Source organism: Leucoraja erinacea, chromosome 1 (assembly GCF_028641065.1).
Source record: "Leucoraja erinacea ecotype New England chromosome 1, Leri_hhj_1, whole genome shotgun sequence".
In the NCBI taxonomy this organism is placed as follows: Eukaryota; Metazoa; Chordata; class Chondrichthyes; order Rajiformes; family Rajidae; genus Leucoraja; species Leucoraja erinaceus.
The window spans coordinates 20,647,678-20,669,372 of NC_073377.1; the positions used below are offsets into that span (position 1 = coordinate 20,647,678).

The following is a 21,695-nucleotide window of genomic DNA, read 5'->3' on the forward strand; positions in this document are numbered from 1 at the left end:
CAGTTTATATTAAACCAAAGTGCTGAAAATGTTAAGCATTTGTGGGCAGCATGGGTAGAGCTGCTGCTTCACAGTGCCAGAGACCCGGGTTTGATCCCGACTCTGAGTGCTGTCTGTGTGGAGTTTGTACGTTCTCCCTGTGACCGCGTGGGTGTGCTCCGGTTTCCTCCCACATCCCAAAGACGTGCAGGTTTGTAGGTTAATTGGCTTCTGCATTTTGCCCATAATGTGTGGGATGCAAAAGCGGGATGACGTAGAACAAGTGTACGGGGTGAATAACTGGTCAGCGTGGACTTGGTGGGCCGAAGTGCCTGTTTCCACGCTATATCTCTAAACTAAACTATCTCTCTCAACTAAACATTTAAGTCATACTGTTTTGTATTTTCCATACTTCAAAATGTCTGCATGGTATAAAACATGGTTGTCGTGTTTCTTCATTCAGGTGTATGAGCAGGATGACTTGAGTGAGCAAATGGCCAGTCTGGAGGGCTTAATGAAGCAGTTGAATGCCATCACAGGCTCAGCATTCTAACCACCATCACTACCTGCTAGAGACATATCAACCAGGAGCCAGGCAGCATGCCAGTATTTATGTACTGACCTTGGCACACCCTGTGTGCCCTCTTCAGCAACTTTCAGTTCAAACAAGGAAATGCCTCGAAGGGACATTGTTTATGTTGACTACCATTCCATTGCTCACCTGTATATACCATACCATCTTAGCGACACACACTGGAATTCTGTTAATGCTCAAGTATATTTCACTTACAATTTACCTGGGCAGCTCGAGCAGAGAGATTGCCCAGCTTAGCCCAGGAAAGGGAGGTGGGGTTGTGGGATGAGGAGTGCAAGTGGGATGGGGATTGTTATGGCGGTGAACTAGAGTTGGTGAGAATGCACTCTTTCCACAGGCGTCCACCATAATACAAGTTTAGAATAGTCTGAGAATACCGTCCCAAAACTAAGAGGTTGGTTGAGAAAGTAGGGGAACTTTTCAGATTTTAGCCAGTGTTTTAATACTCACTAGATTGCTAGGCACATAGTAAATAAAGAAAAGAGAAATGGAGCAATTTGATACCGGCAAATAGGTATTGATTATTTGAAAAGAATGTAGACTACAGACAGGATGCCAGCATGAGGCAATAATTCAAAGTGTGTCGGCTTTCATTTAAAAGGGGCCTCCAGGCAGGCTAAAAAAGTTTGTTACTATCCCCTTTCCCACTTTCATTAACATATTGGTGATCTGCTGCATTTGACTCAATTGAAGGTGATGACATCAAATTTCAGAAGTGCAGCACTATACCCTGTATAGGGATGCTGCAAATTTGCACATTTCGATCCATCAATCTGAGGACAGATGTCTCCCTCCTCTAGCTCTTGATGTATCAACTGCTTAAATGGCAATTTTACTTCCCCATTTGAAGTGCAAAAATATAGCCATCCAAGTTTTGAGATTTTGTTTGCTGGATCTAGTTGTATACTTACAAGCTACACTCTGAGGTTTATTTATTTATTGTGGGAACATATAGGTTAAAGATTACAGCAGATTCATAGAACATCTAGTCACTTTGCAGCCTGTTATATTTCCTCTTGGAGGCAAAATTACTAAAGATTGTTATATTTTGCTCACCTTTGATACGAGCAAATAACAGCCAAACATATAATGTTGGACTATTATCAGCCCATAAATGGTTCAGATACAAAACAATTGCAGATGCTTGAAATCTAAAGGAAAGGAGGAAATATTGGTAATACTCAGCAGGTTAGTCAGCATGTTTGGGGAGAGAAAAAAATAGTTCAAATGAAAGGTCTTTAATTTAATTAACATTTCTAGAATTTTCCATCTTTTTATTTGTAAATCATATATCAATTGCGATAAAATAAGCCTCTTACATTGTTGGGCAATTAATTATATTACCTTATCCCTTATCAAAACACAATTTTTATGTTCTCTTGAGTTTCATTTGAAATCATAACTTTATAAGAAACTTTTTTTAAGAAAGTACACAAAATACATTTTTGTCTATCAAATAGGAACTCTTATGAGAGTTTGAGTTCCTTCTTGTCACCAGACATTAGGGTAGAAAATCATTTTTTGTTTCATACATTTTTTGAGGCATTGATTCTGATTCTTTGTATAAATTTTACAATGGTACATCATGCAGTGGCTACTTTCCCTTGCAACCAATATGGCCCCATAAGAATATATAAATTTAGGACATATAATTGCACGTTTTGGGAACCTTCTCGGATAATTGCCAAAAAGAGAGCAACCTGAGACTGTGATATTTAACATTATCTTCATTAAGCTGTGATCCTGTAATTGAAGAGATATTTGAAGCATAGTCTACCCATGTTATTACGGATTTTGAGCATAGTGGACCCATAGTGGTCCCACAGTAATCAGACACCACTGTCTCTTTAAAAACACAGGCTGCTAGTTGCACTGCAGGGTCATTGAAATTGACAAGCAATTGCTTTGATCGGCACTTGTGCAATGAGACTCTATTGAGCAATGTAACAGACAACCTTTAGTATTTTTAGCTTGCAGTAACGGAAATACATTATTAGTTGTTAAAAATAACTTTGTATTTGAAAAAAAACTTGTTTCAAGGCAAGACCGCTAGGTGGTTGGAGCAAATCCCTTATAGCAGACAATCGCCAATAACGGACACCATTCCCTCCCACCCACCTCAGTCTACATATATCTGGAATTTCCTGTAGCACAAAACCTGATAATTTTATCCTTGAAGTTAGATCAGTCTCTGCTCATTCTTGCTAAGGTAAAGTCAATTGTAATTGGATGCAAAAATGTCATTGTCCTACCTGGGACATATGACAATAAAACACTCTTGAATATTACAATTGCTGCCCCCTTTCAGAACCTCAATCTCCATGTTCTTCCCTATATTCTTTTCTGCAATTGGAAGAGAGGTGCAGTGATTAGCAATTGAGTTCTTTGCTGAGAGCTGTGAGTAGTTGCTGGAATCAGTTACATCTGTCAGGAGTTTGATGGAAGCTGTTTGATGGTGAGTGAGATGTGAGACAGGTGTGAACTCTAAAGAACATGCCCTTCCAACCTAGTATTGGCCACATCGCTATTTTGTAAACCAAACCCTACCCTTCCGTGAAATACCCATCAAAATGAGAGAGCACATTGATGGAAACTAATGAGCTTGTTCCGCAGGAACGAGGAGGGGTTGCTAGTTACAGCTTAGCACCTGTATGGTTCAAGATAGGCGATGTGTTGGTGCCAGGATGCGAAAGACAAAGTGCGTGTGGGGCAGCAATGGTAAGGAGATTTGAGATGTGGAGCGTATCAGTATGAACAGGAAGAGTTAGACTATAGTTTCCAGCAGTGAATAAAGAATGCTTGTTATTGGAGAAAGAAAAGCAGGAGAATAATCTGGCTCAATAAGCTCAGGGTTGAGCAAGGAGGCATTCTAACTCAGCACCCTGGTCAGGTCATTAAAAGTTTGCCTCCACGTCAACCTGGTCCACGGAGTGTTGCTTCCCACTGAACCTGTTGAGAAGTTGCATTCAACCAATGCAGATATCCCCCTTAAGAAAAGTTATTGACTTAACTCAATCTAGCTGGCCAGGCTGGCTTTAAATAATACAGCTGAAGCTGAGAATCTAATACCATTGAGAGAGTTCTGATTAATTTTACTTACAATTACCATCTACACAAAGACTTGTGCAGAGCCTCCATATTCCCTATGAAAGGGTCCCACACACTCATTTTATTTTACCCCCAAAAGTTTGAAATCTGAATCATTATTGATAAATCCATGGAGTATCTATAGCTAATGTGCCTCTATAGCTAATTAGAGTAGTAAACAATTTTCAAACCACACCAGGAGAAGCCCAAGTGTATTTATTATCATCCAGGTGAAATTTAGATCTAATCATCTGGACAATGTGCTGGTGGATTTATAGCTTTGCAATATTTTTTTATTATAACGAGGCACAGGCTATTATTTGGGGATTGGAAAATAGGATGTAGACATTAAATTTTCATAATCACTTTCAATTATTCGTGTCAATTAATTTTCCCAATGCTGAAACTGACGACCAAAATATGTCACTGAATATAATGCTACTTATGCAGTTGGATTTAAATAAATAAGAAAGTCTCTGAGGTGCAGTCGGATGGAGGTGAATAGTTGCATTGCAAAAAATATTGAATATTGCAGACTTTGGGAAAGTGCGAGTTTGTAGGATACAACTTTAATGTCATTAAGCAGAAAATGTTCACCCTGCTATTGGAAGGATGTTGCTGAGCTGCAAGTGCGGGGAAGATTCCCGAGATTGTTGCTAGGACTCAAGGCCCTGAGCTACAGGGAGAGGTTGGACAGGCTAGGACTCTTTTCTTTGGAGTGTAGGAGGTCGAGGAATGAGCTTGTAGAGGTGTATAAACTCATGTGGGGAATAGATGGGGTGAATGCACTAAGAATTCTATTCTGAGCAGGGGAATCAAGAACCACAGGACATAGGTTTAAAATGAGAGGTGGAAGATTTAATAGGAACCTGAGAGGCACATAGAGGATAGTTGGAATATGGAACGAGCTGCCAGACAAAGTAGTTGAGGCAGGTACTATAACATGATTTAAAATACATTTGGACAGGTACATTGATGGGAAACATTTAGAGGGATATGTGCCAAACACAGGTAAATGGGACTAGCTTAGATGGAGCATCCTGGTCAGCATAGGCAAGTTGGGCCGAAATACCTATTTTCTTACCATATGACTCTTTGACTGTAAAATGTGCAGTCTATTAGTCTGTCATTACAGTTGGACAATTTGGAATTGATAAATAATGGGCTTGGTTTTTTGTTCAATTTTTATAATTATAATGTGATATTTGTAGATGGCCAGACAACATACAATAGGCGGGAGACCAGGCACGGAGCTGTGATGGCCGACAGGACAACTGAGGGTCAATAGCATACACAATATTAAATGCACTATAACACACAGACAAGAGTTGGAAAACTTACTCGTAGAGGGAATTTTGAGGTAATGAAATGCTGTGGCTCTGATTGTTTCAGTGAATGGTTTGCCATCTATCCTACCTCCATTAAGACTGACCGTGCATACATCTGCTTGACCATTATCACTTGACAGTTTATTTTTTGCTTCTCATACAATTTTTATTGTGTGGCATACTCACGGGAAATGTATTCTATAAAGGCGTTGCCTTTAACCTTTGAAACAAGTCCAATTCATGTACATCTCCATTTCTGTCTCTCTGTGCATCTATCTCTTTCTCTTTCTCTCTGAACACCTCCCCCTGTTACTCTTTCGCTGTCTCTATCTTTCTCATCTGACCCACACTCTGTATCTCTCTCTTTTTCTCTGTATCCCTTTCTACCATACATTTTTCCATCCTGCACTTCCCGATCAGAAGTAAACTGGGATTAGAGGGAACCTAAAGATGATCTGAACCATATCCATCTCGTCAAACCAAGTTATGCCTACTGTCATATGCACGTATGGTGAGGTACAAGCACAATGTAAATCTTGCTTGCAGCAGAATCACAGGCACATATACTCAGACAACCCACAAAATCATAAATAATGTATAAACAAGGCAGTGAGAAGAGCAAGCCATTAGTGTAAAACACAGTTAGAAAACATGTGTAGCATAGTACAAGAAGTAGACACAACAAGCTGGAGTAACTCAGCTGGTCAGACAGCATCGCTGGAGAAAAAGAATGGGTGACGTTTCATGTCAGGACCCTTCATCAGACAGTGGTCCATAGTGTTTTGAAGTAAGAGTAGCTTATGGTTGTGCAGGTCAGTTCAAGAACCCGATGGTTATCAGAACATAACTGTTCCTGAACCGCATGAGGTGGGACTTCAGGCTTCTCCACCTCCTGCCTGATGATAGCAGGGAGTAGAGAGCATAGTCCAAATGGTGGGAGTCTTTGTTGATAAATGCCACCTTCTTGATGCAGCACCTGATGTAGATGTTGTCGCTAGTGGGGAGGGCAGTATCCATGATAGATTGGGCTGAGTCTTTGCAGAGCCTTGCATTCCTGTGCATTGGAATTGCATGCCAATCCTTGATGCAATGTCAGGATACTTCCTACAGTGCATCTGTAGAACTTTGCGAGAGTATTCAATGGCATGCCAAGTCTCTTTAAACTTCTAGAGGCACTAATATACCTTCTTAGCGATTCTTATCTTGATCCTAGCACAGATCATCCAAGATGTTAACACCCAGAAATTTAAAGCAGCTAACTCACTTCCCCACCAACCCAATGAAAATTAGCATGTGATCTCCCGACTACCCTTTCCTGAAGTCAATGATTACAAAGCTAGAGGTAGTTTGGACGGGCATCTCCATCATAAAATTAACTTAACTCTGCTCCTTACTTCTATTACAGCTGTTGGTGTCATATTTGGAGACAGGTTCAACTTAAGATTTGATAGGCAAAAAAGCTTCTCTGTGAGATAGAAATTTGTTCTCAGCCCCTTGCACTAAACGTGCAAGGTAGCAAAGGATTCAATGGAATTCAGTTCTACTGTCATCAGAGAAAACGGATATGAGAAGCTGAATACACTTGAGCTGCAGTACACAGGTGATTACTGACAAATTTCTTGTGCCTTTCTTTCAGAAATGAAATGGCAAAGATCTGAAAATTAATTCAGTTCATAGACGGAACAGACTAAAGAAAGATTGCAGATAGTTCCAAGTTTGTGGCACAGTAATTATTAAATTATGCAGGAACAGTTTTGGAGGCTAAAGTGAGGACACACCATTGACTGTGTTTAGACCGAGTGGGAAATGTAACCCTCAGAGTTCCGACCAAAACTGTGACCAAAGGTGTAATTCGTTCCTAAAGACTTAAAGTTACATGTTTCCTCATATCAATGTTGACAGTGTTTAGTGGCACTCCTCGTCTTTAATGTTGTGAGTATTTCTCAATGGTATTACTCAAGGTAAAATATTACACCACAAGCCTTTCGTTCAAATAACTATGTATATAAAGATTGACCCCAGAATTTATTTCTACTGGAAAAGGCAAAAAGTACAATGAGTACCATGTACGCAAGGGCTTGCAATGTAGATAAGGTGAAGACCAAATTTCTACCCCACTGAGAAACCTCTTCTGCCTATCAAATTTTAAGTTGAACTTGTCTCCAAATATGACACTGACAGTTGTAATAGAAGTATTGAGCAGAATGCAGTTAATTTTACAATGGAGGTGGTCCTAAAATACCTACTTCTAGCCTAGTAACAAAATGAAATATCCCACAACTTAAATAAAGCACACAATATTATCCGAGTTGCTTGATTTTTTCATTATTGTGATCCAAGCAGGAGATATAAAGTAAAAACTTCACTGTTCAATGATTGAAATCATCTTATGTTACACTAAATGGTGCAAAATATAATGCAACATCTCCAAAATCTTTCCATATGTGAATGGCATTTGGCTTAATACTTAGCTTTCTGATAACAATAAATCAGATGCAGACACGGAAGCATTTATTTCAACACCAAACAGCTGAGTAACACTCATTAAATCAACTGAGGCCGGTGAACCAAGTCATGCTCCTAGTGCTGAATTTATCATCTTGTACAATAGCTGATCCCGTTTTCAATGCCTTAAGTTGAATTATGTTTTTTTTGTATTTTTTTACCATTTCCTAGTCTATCATGAAAAACACTGATCTATTCATGTTGTCTAGTTTTAGCGAAATCACACCTTGATGCCAAAATTAATTTGCAGTTCAACAGATTTCAGAGAATACAAAATATTACACACCAGGTACAAAGATGCAGAGTTCTTTTAATCATTGCGTTATTCTATAATTGTTTTATTTTCTACTCCTATTCCACAAATAGTGGGGGAGATCCATTAGCATTGATTTGAGGCATCCACATCTTCATTTCTCTATTGATTAACATGATCTTTACTGATTTCTCTTTCTAATATGTACAACTCCTAATTTGTCTTGTGATGTTTTAGATAGAAAAAAATAAATTCAAGTTTTAAAGATAAGACTACCCTTCATGTGAGCTATGATATTTTTTTGATTCTTGAAATTGACTTTCTTAATTACATATTGGTTAATTTAGGGTGAAAGATAGTGTTGCGATTTAAGTACTGCAGAAGCGATCGAAGTATTAGGCCCAACAATCAAGAGAAAAATGAGTTCAAATCCTTCCGTGGTGGGTTGAAAATCGGAATTAATGGTGGGAAATTCAAAAAGAATATTCCCAGTAAGAGTGGTCTTAAAACTGTTGGACCATACACAATCCCAGCAAGTTCAAATGTTATTTAGGGAAGGAAACTTGGTGATTTTCAAAGCCTGGTCGGCTATTGCTCCAGTTCTACAATGATGTATTAATGTGTTGCCTTTGAAAAGTGCCAGTACGTCATTGGTCTTATAAAGTGGTGATCTCCATCTTCTCAAAGGCAATAACTATCACCTTCAATGATACCCACCTCCCATGCTTGAATAAAAAGTAGCAAATATTATTATGCATAGGTTATAATAGTCCAGAAATCATAGTACAAAATACATGCCTTCAGTTCTGGTTGATGGTTCTAATACCATCATGAAAAGTAGAGAAAGTGTTGGCATTGGTGATGTTGATATGTGAAGTAGCATCTGGTAATAGGCGAAGTACCTGTAAATAAATCAAAAATAATATGCTAATTGAATTTGTCCTCATATTGTTTAATAAAAACAAAAGAGACGCAAATCAATTCCACAATTTGTGCCCATGAAAGTAGCTTGCTGAGCCAATAAAATGTCAGTGACACAGTGTGAGTAGTCTTGTACTAACTATACAGCAATGCAAGGAATGAACTATTATCACCCACTGAGTGTGCATTGAGGGGTGGTTAATAGAGCTCTAAAGCAGGAAAATAGGCCCTTTGGCCCAACTCATCCATGCTGAACAAGATGCCCCATCTAAGCGAGTCTCACTTGCCTGTGTTTGGTCCACATCCCTCTAAACCTTTTCAATGGTTGATAAGAACAGTATGTCCAGCACCATTCACTCTCAAAACAACATCTAAATAAATCTGTTAGATTGCTGCAGTAAGTCGCAGATATTAAAATTTTAATTTTCCTTGATGGGAGTAGAAATTAGATCAACCTACTTCTCACAGTTCACAGACATATGAATAAACGATTCAAAACTCACCCAAATTATTAACATTGCAAATAATTATTAATTACATATGGGCAGGTATAGACAGCAGGAGGTTGACAAATAACATACAATTAAAGATTATTCCTTTATGCCTGTACTAACTTTAATATTTATTCATTATTATATCTTAATTTTCTGACTAAGGAGCTTCTATTTTTTTGCTGTTCAGTAAAGCAGCTGATGCAAAAATAAGTGTTGAGAAAATTTGAAGCTCTCAATATATTCTAAAGGAAATAGCAATTAAGAAAGAAAATACTGGAAAAAATAGATCTGACAATGTCATAAACATTTGACATTATGCAGAATTGTGCAAGTTTAAAATTGTCACCGTTAAAATATTTTTTGCTGAGCTCCTCCATTCTAAAACAAATCACTCAAAAAAATAAAAATAAATATGCCAAACCAATATTCACAAAATTGTAAAACTGACAAGGAGATATTCTCTGAATGGCATTCTTTTAATAAGCAGTTGTCTTCCACTGTTTCACTGCTTTTCTCTCTTTTCACATCATCACCTGCTTCTCCACAGCAAGCCTGAAATTCGAGAACTGATTGAGAAGCAGTTGTACCAAACACAGCTATCGTATCCCACATGGTTTTATGTTGCTGCCCAACAAGTACTATCCAGTAGAAAATGAACCATTTCATGCACATTAAGAATACAGAGGCATTCTGAAATCTGGCACTGTAAAAAACAGTTGACATTTTACAGAATTGAGCATTTAAGTTTAAAATCTTCACCAAGGCAAAATAGACAACTTGGTGGTGAGCAGTCAATGCAGCTGTCTCAAATCTAGTTCTGGGGATCCAGGTTTAATCCCGACCTCAACAACGGTGTTTGCACATTCTCCCTGCGACAACATGAATTTCCTCCGGTTTGCTCCCACTTCTCAAAGATATGCCGGTAGGTTAATTACCTGTTTCTGTAGGTTTCTAGAAGGAAGTATCAAAAAAAGAAACTGATGGGCAAGTATGAGAGAGAATACAAGGATTTATGGAAAGGCAGTGGGACAAATGGCCCAGGAAGCTTGCAGAGACACAATGGGCTCAATAGCCTCCTTCAGTGTTGTTATGATTTAACGAGTAAATCTGCAGAGTGCCAGCAACATCTAGTAGACAAACAGATATAAAGCCGACTGCTTTCAGTTGTTTTGCGCATAGACCATCACCAAGGAAGTGACCATACTTTGGTGGAAATCTGCTTGGCTTTTGATAGTGGCTCTGATCTCCAAGCTACTCCAAACTGAAGCTTCCTCCAGACAAAATGTAAACTTCTAGTCATTGCTTTAAAATTTAGCTCAATAAATTATTCAACTAACTTAATAAATTCAGCTGAAAATCATTTTTCTTCTCTTCTTAGTTTCAATAATTTTGATTTTAAGTTAAGAAGAACAATGCAGGATGGTAGTGAATTCTCCTTTATGAAATCATAGATTAGTGGCAGGAAATTCATTCACACATGGATATTCACAGAAACAATAATACATATAATTAATTTCTAAAAAAATCATTGTATATGAGTCATAGAAGAGAATCTGGAAGGTCCATGAGCCTTACTCGGCCTCAATAAAAATCAATAAATTTTTGCCTAATTCCCTCTATTCTATTACACTTATTAAAATGTAGATTAAAATAAGAACTGAGGAAAGCACATTTTGCAGTGATGACTTGCGAGTGTAGCTTCTCCGATAGCTACGTAACTGCACATACTTGTACTGAACAAGTTAATTTGCTCTAAATGTTTATGCCTAGTTGAGCTTCACATTATGAATGGATAAAACAGTCTGTGCTGAGAATTGTTGCTCTGTTTCCTGTGCTTTACGTTGAATGTCCGTTAGAAGATTGCCATCTACAGTTACCATTGTAATATTGTATCACCTTGTTCAATGTACCTTGACTTTATTGTGGATCCAGTTCATTTTAATGGGCCTTTTGTTTAATGGAAGCACATGGGTTGTTTTTTAAATAAAGCAATCTATGTGAAGGGTCATAGCTCATAGACCAGGACAAGTTTGCCATTTTGATATATTTTGTTGATCAATGAGCAGATGATTGACCCTCCATCCTTTTGAATAATATGATTGATCAATGTTGATCTGCAGATGATCAAGCTGAACATTTGGCTTTTCAAACATTGGCTTAATTATCTTTTAGTTTACATTAATAACAATAAATTCATTGCCTGCTATTGTACTGGCTGTTGAAGAATTGCAGAATTAAACCTAATGTTCAATTTCATGTGACCTTGCTTTAGACAACATGGAGCACATGCAGTTAGGTTGCTGATGAGAGGGTTGATTCATTTTGACTAAGTTTATACAATTGTGTATAAATGGGATTTTTTTTACCAGGTTATCCAGTTGTGTTGAAGATGGATTGAACTGAATGGGAATCAAATTGGGTTATCTCTAAGGTCTAAAACTTATCAGTTGTAGTTGTTTATCTTTTGTGGCCATGTAGGTCATGGAATATTTGAAAGTATAGATCACATTTAGCACATCATTTAGTGAGCTAAGGTAACAAAAGGAATGAAGGGAAATATTAGCTGTGTAATCCAAATACATGTGGTGGGTGGAAGCTAATTTTGAAGGAATATAAAAAAAAAAGAAACATTGAAAAATAAATATGCATCACATTCTACAATGTTCCCTGAGATATTTTGTATCATTTTGCCAATTTGTCTTGCAAGGCAATAATTCAGTCGGGTCAGACTGCAGATATTCAAAATAGCAAAAGCAACCAAATGGACAATACGTTATTGGATTCAAAAATGATTGATCCTTCCATCGGATTTCTGTTGTGGTTCCAGTGGCATTGAACTGAAAAAGACAAAACTAAGACTGCCGCTGAACTACTCGTCAAAGTTTTAATTTAGGCACTCAAACAGGTTCATGGCTGGTAAGGTGGACCTTTCATGATCATTGATATCAGCAGTGCAGAAGTCAACACCAGGAATGGTCTGCCCCACAAGCAACTTACTCCTACTTCAATAGGAGTTCAGTGAAACCACCTACACTTATCCACCACCAATGAGGATTACTGTGGGGCTGCTTCATCATTAAAGATGATCCTTAATTTGAATTTATGGAATTATTGCTTGTCAATGCACTTTTGCAAAATATCAATTTTCCCTTAAAACCTGATTCAAATCAAAACCATTTGGTATATTGGATCTATTGGATAGTACAATAGGCTGCTGCTACTGTCCTTTTACATGTTCAGAATCTAACAGGAAGTCATGATGGAGCTTTATAGTACTCTGCTTGGGCCGCAGTTGGAGTATCGCGTGCAGCACCGTTACAGGAAGGTGTGAAGGTTTTGCAAAGGGTGTAGAAAAGGTATGCCAGAATGATGCCTGGATTAGGGGTATTAGCTGCAGGGAGAGGTTGGACACACTTGGATTGTTTTCTCTGGAATGCCAGAGGTTGTGGGGAAACCTTTTAGAAGTGTGTACATTTATGAGAGGCGTAGATAGGGTAAACAGCCAGATCCTTTTATTCCAGGATGGAAACATCAAATACCAGAGGGTATAACTATAATGCGAGAAGTTTTAAGATGTTTCGTCCAGAGGGTAGTGGTGGGAGCCTGGAACAACCTGCCAGGAATGGTGATGGAGCCAGGTGGGATAGTGGCATTTAAGAGACATTTGGACAAGCATATGGATATGCAGGTAATGGAGGGATAAGGAAGGTCAGGCAGATAAACATTGGCCTTGACATTATGTTCGGCACAGACATTGTGGACTGAAGAGCTTGTTCCTACACTGTTCATCTATGTTCTATATTCTATGGTCACACCACTGTTTTGCATTCCTGAACAGAGCAGTGATTAACAATAGTTTAACTCTTTATATACTATAACGAGTTATAATAACCCTTTCAGCGGCAACAATATATTGCAGTTCCAAGTTGAGGTAAAAGTAATGTTTGCAGAAGATAGATTCCATGTTACCTAATTTGCTCCTCTTTCTTGTGATGTCCATTTGTAGTTGCAATTTCCTTGTAGAACTCGGGGTTGGTTTAATGTCACAGAAGAACCCTTTCTTACATAAGTCTCCTTGGTGATTTTTCACTACCATTGCAAAATTGTACACTTGGTTAAACTGGCATGAACCTGTTACTATATACTGTAAATTAAGGCAAACTGAATATATGTGATTGCTAACGAACAACAGCATTTTTATTGTACAATAAGGTAGCTCCTTTCTTTGCGAGTTGTTAACTAGGGGATTGGCGGGAGGGTGGGAACTATACCTTTTTATAATTATTTAATTTATTAGGCTGTCTTTTTTCAATAATTTATGAAGAAAGAGTCAGGAATAGGCTCTTGTGTGACAATGGTAAAAGCTTAATGTGATGGTAACAAATGAAAACACGCACACACACATGCACACACACATGCACACATACACGCACACACACACATGCACACACACACATGCACACACACATGCACACACACACGCACACACACACATTCACACCACATGCACACACACTGAAAGACCAGATCGTCAGACTGTCACATGTTGAAATATAGACAATGTTAACCAAATTAGATTAGAACCTATGATATTAAGTGTACAATGGATTTGCAAATGGTTAAAAGGAAAAAGATAGAATGACTGTTTCTATGTAAAACTTGTACACAGAAAAGGGTTTTGTAATACACTGTAGAGCAGTCATATGTTCGTTTTTTATAGAAATGTTATTACACTGGTGCATTTTTGTTTGATAAATAAAATTTTGATACAAAACTTGACCGGCCTGATTCTCATTTGTTATATTACTTAATATATACACTGGATTTTCATATCCTTTTTTGCATGGTCCTTAGAAAGGTAGACACGAGGATCAAATGCAGAACAATAAACACATGTTCATAACACTTCAGGATGGAATCATGTTCATGATCAACCATGATAACATTGAATGGTGGTGCTGAAATCGAAGAGCCGAATGGTCTACTCCTGCCCCTATTGTCTATTGTCTATTGTCATGACATGTATTCTCCCAGAGATTATAATTCCCCAAGTGACCTTCAGGTCCAATGATGATTGTCCGAAAACCCGAAAGAAGGAATATGACTGTCTATCTATACTATTTCTCTGGGGTCTTTTAAACAATGTTTTTCGAAATACAGCGCGGAAACAGGCCCTTCGGCCCACCAAGTCCACGCCGACAAGCTATCCCCGCACATTAACACTATGCTACACACACTAGGGATAATTTACACATATATTAAGCCAATTAACCTACAAACCTGGACGACTTTGGAGTATGGAAGGAAACTGAAGATCTTGGAGAAAACCCACGTGATCACGGGGAGAACGTACAAACCCCGTACACAACACCCATAGTCAGGATCGAACCCGGGTCTCTGGTGCTGCAGGTGCTGTAAGGCTGTAAGGCAGCGACTCTACTACTGCACTTTCATGCTGCTAAGTCTTGCTGGGCACCAATTCTCATCTGCCTTCACGTAATCCATTTCGGTCCATTCTCTGCATATCTATCTGCCCAATGAAAAGTCTCTTAAATGCAACTGTTGTATCGGTTTCCATCACCACCTCGGGCACCACGTTCCAGGCACTGTGTAAAAAACATTTCCTTTAAACTTTCCCCTTCTCAACTCAATGTTATGCCATCTAGTATTTGCTATTGATCTCCTTGGGAAAAGGTTCTGACTGTCTACCCTATTTACTCATCTCACAAATTTGGATACTTCTATCAGGACTCCCCTCAACCTCTGGCATTCCAGAGAAAACAATCCAAGTCTGTAGAGAATACCCGCACAATCCAAGAATCATTCTGGTAAATGTCCTCTGCACCCTCTCCAAAGCTTCCACAACCTTCCTGGGGCACCAGAGCTACACACAACACTCCTAAACCACAACACAGTCTAACCAAACTATTATTGGGCTACATCATGACTTCCTAACTGAATGCCCTGACCAATGAAGGAAAGCACACCATACACCTTTGTTAACACGGAATCCACTTATGTTGCCACTTTCTGGGAGTTATGGACTATGACCCCAAGATTGTTTTGGCCATTAAAGCCATTAATTGTATATTTTCCCCTTACATTCAATCTCCCAAAGTGCAACACCTAACACTTGCTTCTATTAAACTCCATCTGCCATTTCTCCACCCATTTCTGTAGCTGATGTACTGCATATCATGCTGAATACTTTGTCAGCCTTCCTCACAGTCTGTGACCCTAGCAATTCCAGTGCGATCTGCAAACTTACTAACCAACCCATCTACGTTTATATCCAAGTCATATATATAATATATATATATTTCGACAAGGTCCCACATAAGAGATTAGTATACAAATTTAAAGCACATGGTATAGGGGGTTCAGTATTGATGTGGATAGAGAACTGGCTGGCAAACAGGAAGCAAAGAGTAGGAGTGAACGGGTCCTTTTCAGAATGGCATGCAGTGACTAGTGGGGTACCACAAGGCTCAATGCTAGGACCCCAGCTATTTACAATATATATTAATGATTTGGACGAGGGAATTGAATGCAACATCTCCAAGTTTGCGGATGACACAAAGCTGGGGGGCAGTGTTAGCAGTCAGGAGGATGCTAGGAGGCTGCAAGGTGACTTGAATAGGCTGGGTGAGTGGGAAAATGCATGGAGATGCATTATAATATGGATAAATGTGAGGTTATCCACTTTGGTGGTAAAAACAGGAAAATAGACTATTATCTAAATGGTGGCCGATTAGGAAAAGGGGAGATGCAACAAGACCTGGGTGTCATGGTACACCAGTCATTGAAAGTGGGCATGCAGTGAGGAAAGTGAATGGTATGTTAGCATTCATAGCAAAAGGATTTGAGTATAGGAGCAGGGAAGTTCTACTGCAGTTGTACAGGGTTTTGGTGAGACCACATCTGGAGTATTGCGTACAGTTTTGGTCTACAAATCTGAGGAAAGACATTCTTGCCATAGAGGGAGTACAGAGAAGGTTCACCAGACTGATTCCTGGGATGTCAGGACTTCATATGAAGAAAGACTGGATAGACTCGGTTTGTACTCGCTAGAATTTAGGAGATTGAGGGGGGATCTTATAGAAACTTACAAAATTCTTAGGGGGTTGGACAGGCTAGATGCAGGAAGATTGTTCCCGATGTTGGGGAAGTCCAGGACAAGGGGGTCACAGTTTAAGGATAAAGGGGAAATCCTTTAGGACCGAGATGAGAAAAGCATTTTTCACACAGAGAGTGGTGAATCTCTGGAACTCTCTGCCACGGAAGGTAGTTGAGGCCAGTTAATTGGCTATATTTAAGAGGGATTTAGATGTGGCCCTTGTGGCTAAAGGGATCAGGGGGGTATGGAGAGAAGGCAGGTACGGGATACTGAGTTGGATGATCAGCCATGATCATATTGAATGGCAGTGCAGGCTCGAAGGGCCGAATGGCCTACTCCTGCAGCTATTTTCTATGAATCTATGAATATATATATATATAAACACATACATTATACATGTGTGTACATATACCATATATACACACTGCTTCAGTTGGTAAATAAAGGAACAACATCTGTTCTCTCCAGTCCTCCAGGACCTCCACTGTGGCTGAAGAATACATCTATAAAATCACCTCTGATTTTGCAGGGGGAAAAGTCCCAGCTTTCAAATGTCTCCTAAAAGCTAAAGCCTTCCGGTCCCAGTAACATCCTTGTAAAAATTTTTTGCAATTTTTCCATTTTATTGACATCTTTCCCATAGCAACGTGACAAAAATGCATTAAATAATACAAGTTTAGTCCCACCAATGTCTTGTACAGTTGTAGAGAGATATCTCAATTCTTGTACTCAATGTCATGACCAACAAAAGCAAACATGCCAATGCATTCTTCATCACCCTGCCTATATGTGTTCTTGGGAACAAGAGGACATGACTTCAGAATTAAGGGACAGAAGTTTAGGGGTAACATGAGGGGAGAACTTCTTTACTCAGAGAGTGGTAGCGGTGTAGAATGAGCTTCCAGAGGAAGTGGTGGAGGCAGGTTCATTGGTATCATTTAAAAATAAATTGGATAGACATATGGATGAGAAGGGAATGGAGGGTTATGGTATGAGTGCAGGCAGGTGGGACTAAGGGAAAAAAGTTGTTCGGCACGGACGTGTAGGGCCAAGATGGCCTTTTACCGTGCTGTAATTGTTATATGGTTATATGGTGATATGGTTCAATTATGCATATCCTCCAGATCTTTCTGTTGTACAATAATATTCAGGCCTCTGCTATTAATAGCCCGTCCCACGGTGCGAGTTCATTTCAAAAGCTTTCCGAGAAAAATAAATCAAACTCGTGGTAAGCACAGAGAATGAACATAGCGGGTACGTAGGAGCTTGGGGACGTCTCTTAGCGGCTCATAATGCTAACGGCAGGTACTCGGGAAGACTCGCTAATGGCAGGTAAGCACGGGAAGACTCATGAAGATTTTTCAACCACGAGAGCCCCGAGTACCGATGAGTGGCCATTACCGTAAATCTCCGAGTTCGAATCGGCAAACTCGGGAGAACTCTTGGAATGAACTCGTCCCGTGGGGCAGTGGTTTCACTGTGTACGTCCTGCCCTGGTTGTAACTTAACATAATACAACACCTGATACTTTGATTTAGGATGCATCAGAGCAATGGGAACAGCTCCATCCAAGACCACAAGGCATTGCACAGAATTGTGGATGTAGGCCAGACCATCATGCAGAGGGAGAACAAGGAGGGAAGAGACAATGACTTTAAGAATTTTGCCTCCATCACAGTGAGGAGGTGCCTGGTGAACTCACTGTGGTGGATGTTAATTTGTGTTTATTGTGTGTTTTTGCTATTTATTATTATATGTATGACTGCAGGCAGCGAAATTTTGTTTAGACCCAAAAGTTGTGAATGACAAATAAAGGAATCTAATCTAATCTAATCTAATTTAATTTATGTAAACCAACCTCCCTACCATTGACTCCATCTACACTTTACGCTGCCACGGCAAGGCCACCAGTATAATCTAAGATGAGTCTCACTCCCTCTTCTCCCCTCTTCCATCGGGCAATAAGGGCAGAAGTTTGAAAATGCATACCTCCAGATTTAGCTGTTAACAGGCAACTGAACCATCCTCTTACCAACTAGAGAGTGGTCCTGATTTACCATCTACCACATTGGAGACTCCTTGTCTGTCTTTTATTGGACTTTACAGGACTTTATCTTGCACTAAACATTATTCCCTTCATCCTGTATCTGAACACTGTGGACGGCTTGATTGTAATCATGTGTAGTCTTTTTGCTGTCATGGTACATGAGACAATAAACTAAACTCTCAAACTTGCTAGAGTTAAATTCTATATGCCATTTCTTGGTCCACTTTCCCAGTTGATCTAGATTCTGATGTATTCTTACCGTCCACTATACCATCAATTTGGTGTAATCTGCAAGCATATTAACAATGCCAACTGCAGTATGTTTCATAATTGTCAATATAGATGATGAATAACAGAAGATCCTGTGTCAATCCCTGTGACACATTGCTGGTCACAGGGCTCCAAATAACCCTCCACTTCCACCACTTGACATCTACCACCGTGCTAATTTTGTATCCAATTAGCCAGCTCACCCTGGATTCTGTGTGATCTAACTTTCCAGGCTAGCCTACCCTGTGAAGGGCCTTTGTCAACAACATCTACTGCCGTGTCCTCAACAATCCACTTGGAAATCTCTTCAAAATAACTCAGTCATATCCATGTCATGATTTCCCTTGCACAAAATTGTACTATCAGTTAATGCCTTTCCAAATTGCAGGTAGATCATTTAACCATATAACCATATAACAATTACAGCACGGAAACAGGCCATCTCGACCCTTCTAGTCCGTGCCGAACACATAATCTCCCCTAGTCCCATATACCTGCGCTCAGACCATAACCCTCCATTCCCTTCCCATCCATATAACTATCCAATTTATTTTAGATTATGATATAAAAACGAACCTGCCTCCACCACCTTCACTGGAAGCTCATTCCACACAGCTACCACTCTCTGAGTAAAGAAGTTCCCCCTCATGTTACCCCTAAACTTCAGTCCCTTAATTCTCATGTCATGCCCCCTTGTTTGAATCTTCCCTACTCTCAGTGGGAAAAGCTTTTCCACGTCAACTCTGTCTATCCCTCTCATCATTTTAAAAACCTCTATCAAGTCCCCCCTTAACCTTCTGCGCTCCAAAGAATAAAGCCCTAACTTGTTCTCCAAAGAATAAAGCCCTAACTTGTTCTCATAGAAATTCCTCCATAACTTTCTCACTGATGTTCGGCTCCGTAATCTGCAAATCCCGTAATTGTCCTTTCAGCCCTTGTTAAGTAAAGGCACAACTATGGTAATTCATGAATGTTGAAAAATTGGAGGAACAGCAACTCATATTCCACCTGGGTTGCTTGCGTCTGGATGGCATGAACGTTGAAAAACCGCTGCTCTAGATGTCAGCTGATTTACATCGGGGAGACTAAGCGGAGGTTGGGCGATCGTTTCGCCGAACACCTCCGCTCAGTCCGCAATAACCTACCTTCAACTCCCCCTCCCATTCCCAATCCGACCTCTCTGTCCTGGGTCTCCTCCATTGCCAGAGTGAGCAACACCGGAAATTGGAGGAACAGCACCTCATATTCCGCCTGGGTAGCTTGCGTCCGGATGGCATGAACGTTGAAAGCCCGCTGAGTTTCTCCAGCATTTTTGTGTACCTTCGATCTTCCAGCATCTGCAGTTCCTTCTTGAACACTATGGTAATTCTCCAGTCATTTGTAATCCCAGCCATGGCTAGCGACGATGCAAATATCTCAGCCCAGGCCCCAGCATTTCTTCCCTAGCTTCCTACAGCATGCTTGGATACACGGGAGCAGGCCATGGGAATTTATGCATTTCAGACTGCCAGCATCACCTCTTTTTTAATATGGATATTTTTCAAGTCCACTATCCCTGCAACTTCCAACATGCTTTGCTGAGAAGCCCTGGCCAGGAAACCTTTCAAAATATAAGGAGGGAAATAAGAGATCAAAAAGAGAACATGAGATCCCTTTGGCAGATAATATCAAGGAGAATCTTGAGAGATTCTTTAAGTACATTAAAAACAAAAGGGTAACCAGGGTGGGAATAGGATTTCTTATTCCCTTCCGTGAATTCCTTTGCTCCCATGACCTTCCCCATGGTAAAGCTAGATGAGAATTATTCATTTAAGACCTCACCTCCCTTCAATGGATTAACAAATAGATGAACCACCTTGATCCTTAAGAAGTCCTATTCCCACCCTGGTTACCCTTTAGTTTTTAATCTACTAAAATAATCCCTCGGGATTCTCCTTGATATTATCTGCCAAAGGGATCTCATGTTCTCTTTTTGCTCTCTTATTTCCCTCCTGATATGTTGAAAGGTTTCCCAGTCAGGGCTTCTCAGCAAAGCATGTTGGAAGTTGCAGGGAGAGTGGGGTTGACAGGGGCCACAAGTGGTACAAGTCCGAGAGAGTCAGCCAAGTTAATAGGTTGACTCAACTTTGCTCGTGACGAATCACAGCTCTTGACCACTTCTCATGTCTCTTTCCTCTTCTTTTCTCCTTCAGCCTGGTAGGTAAGTAAAGGTTCTCCTACTTGTTCAGAGGAGCAGCAGAGGACAAAATCAAACCCCTTAGAATGTCAAGTAAATGACCAAAGGTGACATAATTGTCAAAAAAATTAAGTGCTGGAAATGATCACCCCCCCTCCCTCCCCACACTCACCAACCAGAACTTCTGGTGATGATTCCCTATCATATACATCAGTTAATTCAAAAGTGGCAGTCAAAGGGAGAAATAGCTATTCAACTAAGGCCAATGATAAAACATCAGTAACTTAAAAGGTACTTTGGAAAGCAAAAGGATGGTCAACCATAAAAGATGGAGCGAGAAACCTGGGGGATCTGTGTATGCAGGGAGTAAGGGTGGGAAAAGCCATCAGGATGCTTCTGGAAAAATAGAGGAACATGGCAGAATCCCGATCAACACCTGCTTATCTCTATATTACTAAAACTCTCATCTTGTTTGTTTGTCCGTTTGTTTGCCCGGTTTGTATTTGCGCAAAAACGGTACACGATAGCGCTACAATTTTTGGCTCACCTTACTCACCATTGTCAATTAAACAATTTTTTCATTCAGATTGATGGTATATTTTACAAGTTATCGACATTCAAAACTTAAAAATAAAACCGTGCCCCACTTGCCCCCCCCTCACTTGCCCTGCCCCCACTTACGCCTTTACCTGACAGTCGTCACACCCACACCCATCACCCGACAGCCCCCGCCTCAACTCCTCCCCCTCTCCCCCTCTTCCAGCTCCAGGGCGCACGCCCCACCCCCCGACAGCCGCCGCCTCAAGCACTCCCCCGGCTCCAGGGCACTTGTTAGCCCCCCCCATAGCCCCGGCTCTCGCCCTCCCTCTCCCCCTTGTTCCAGGATGCCCCCCCCCCCCCCCCCCCCCCCCGACAGCCCCTGC

The 21,695-nt window shown here is 40.2% G+C and overlaps 1 protein-coding gene across 1 annotated transcript in view; it reads left to right on the plus strand.

Moving 5' to 3' along the window:
- The window catches only part of dcc (DCC netrin 1 receptor), a 1,174,821-nt gene extending 1,173,640 nt beyond the window's left edge, over positions 1 to 1,181 (plus strand). The window contains 1 exon segment of the mRNA XM_055661435.1: positions 443 to 1,181. Within this exon segment, the coding sequence (XP_055517410.1) occupies positions 443 to 532 (90 nt within the window). The 3' untranslated portion in view covers positions 533 to 1,181.
- Positions 1,182 to 21,695: the final 20,514 nt, after the last annotated feature.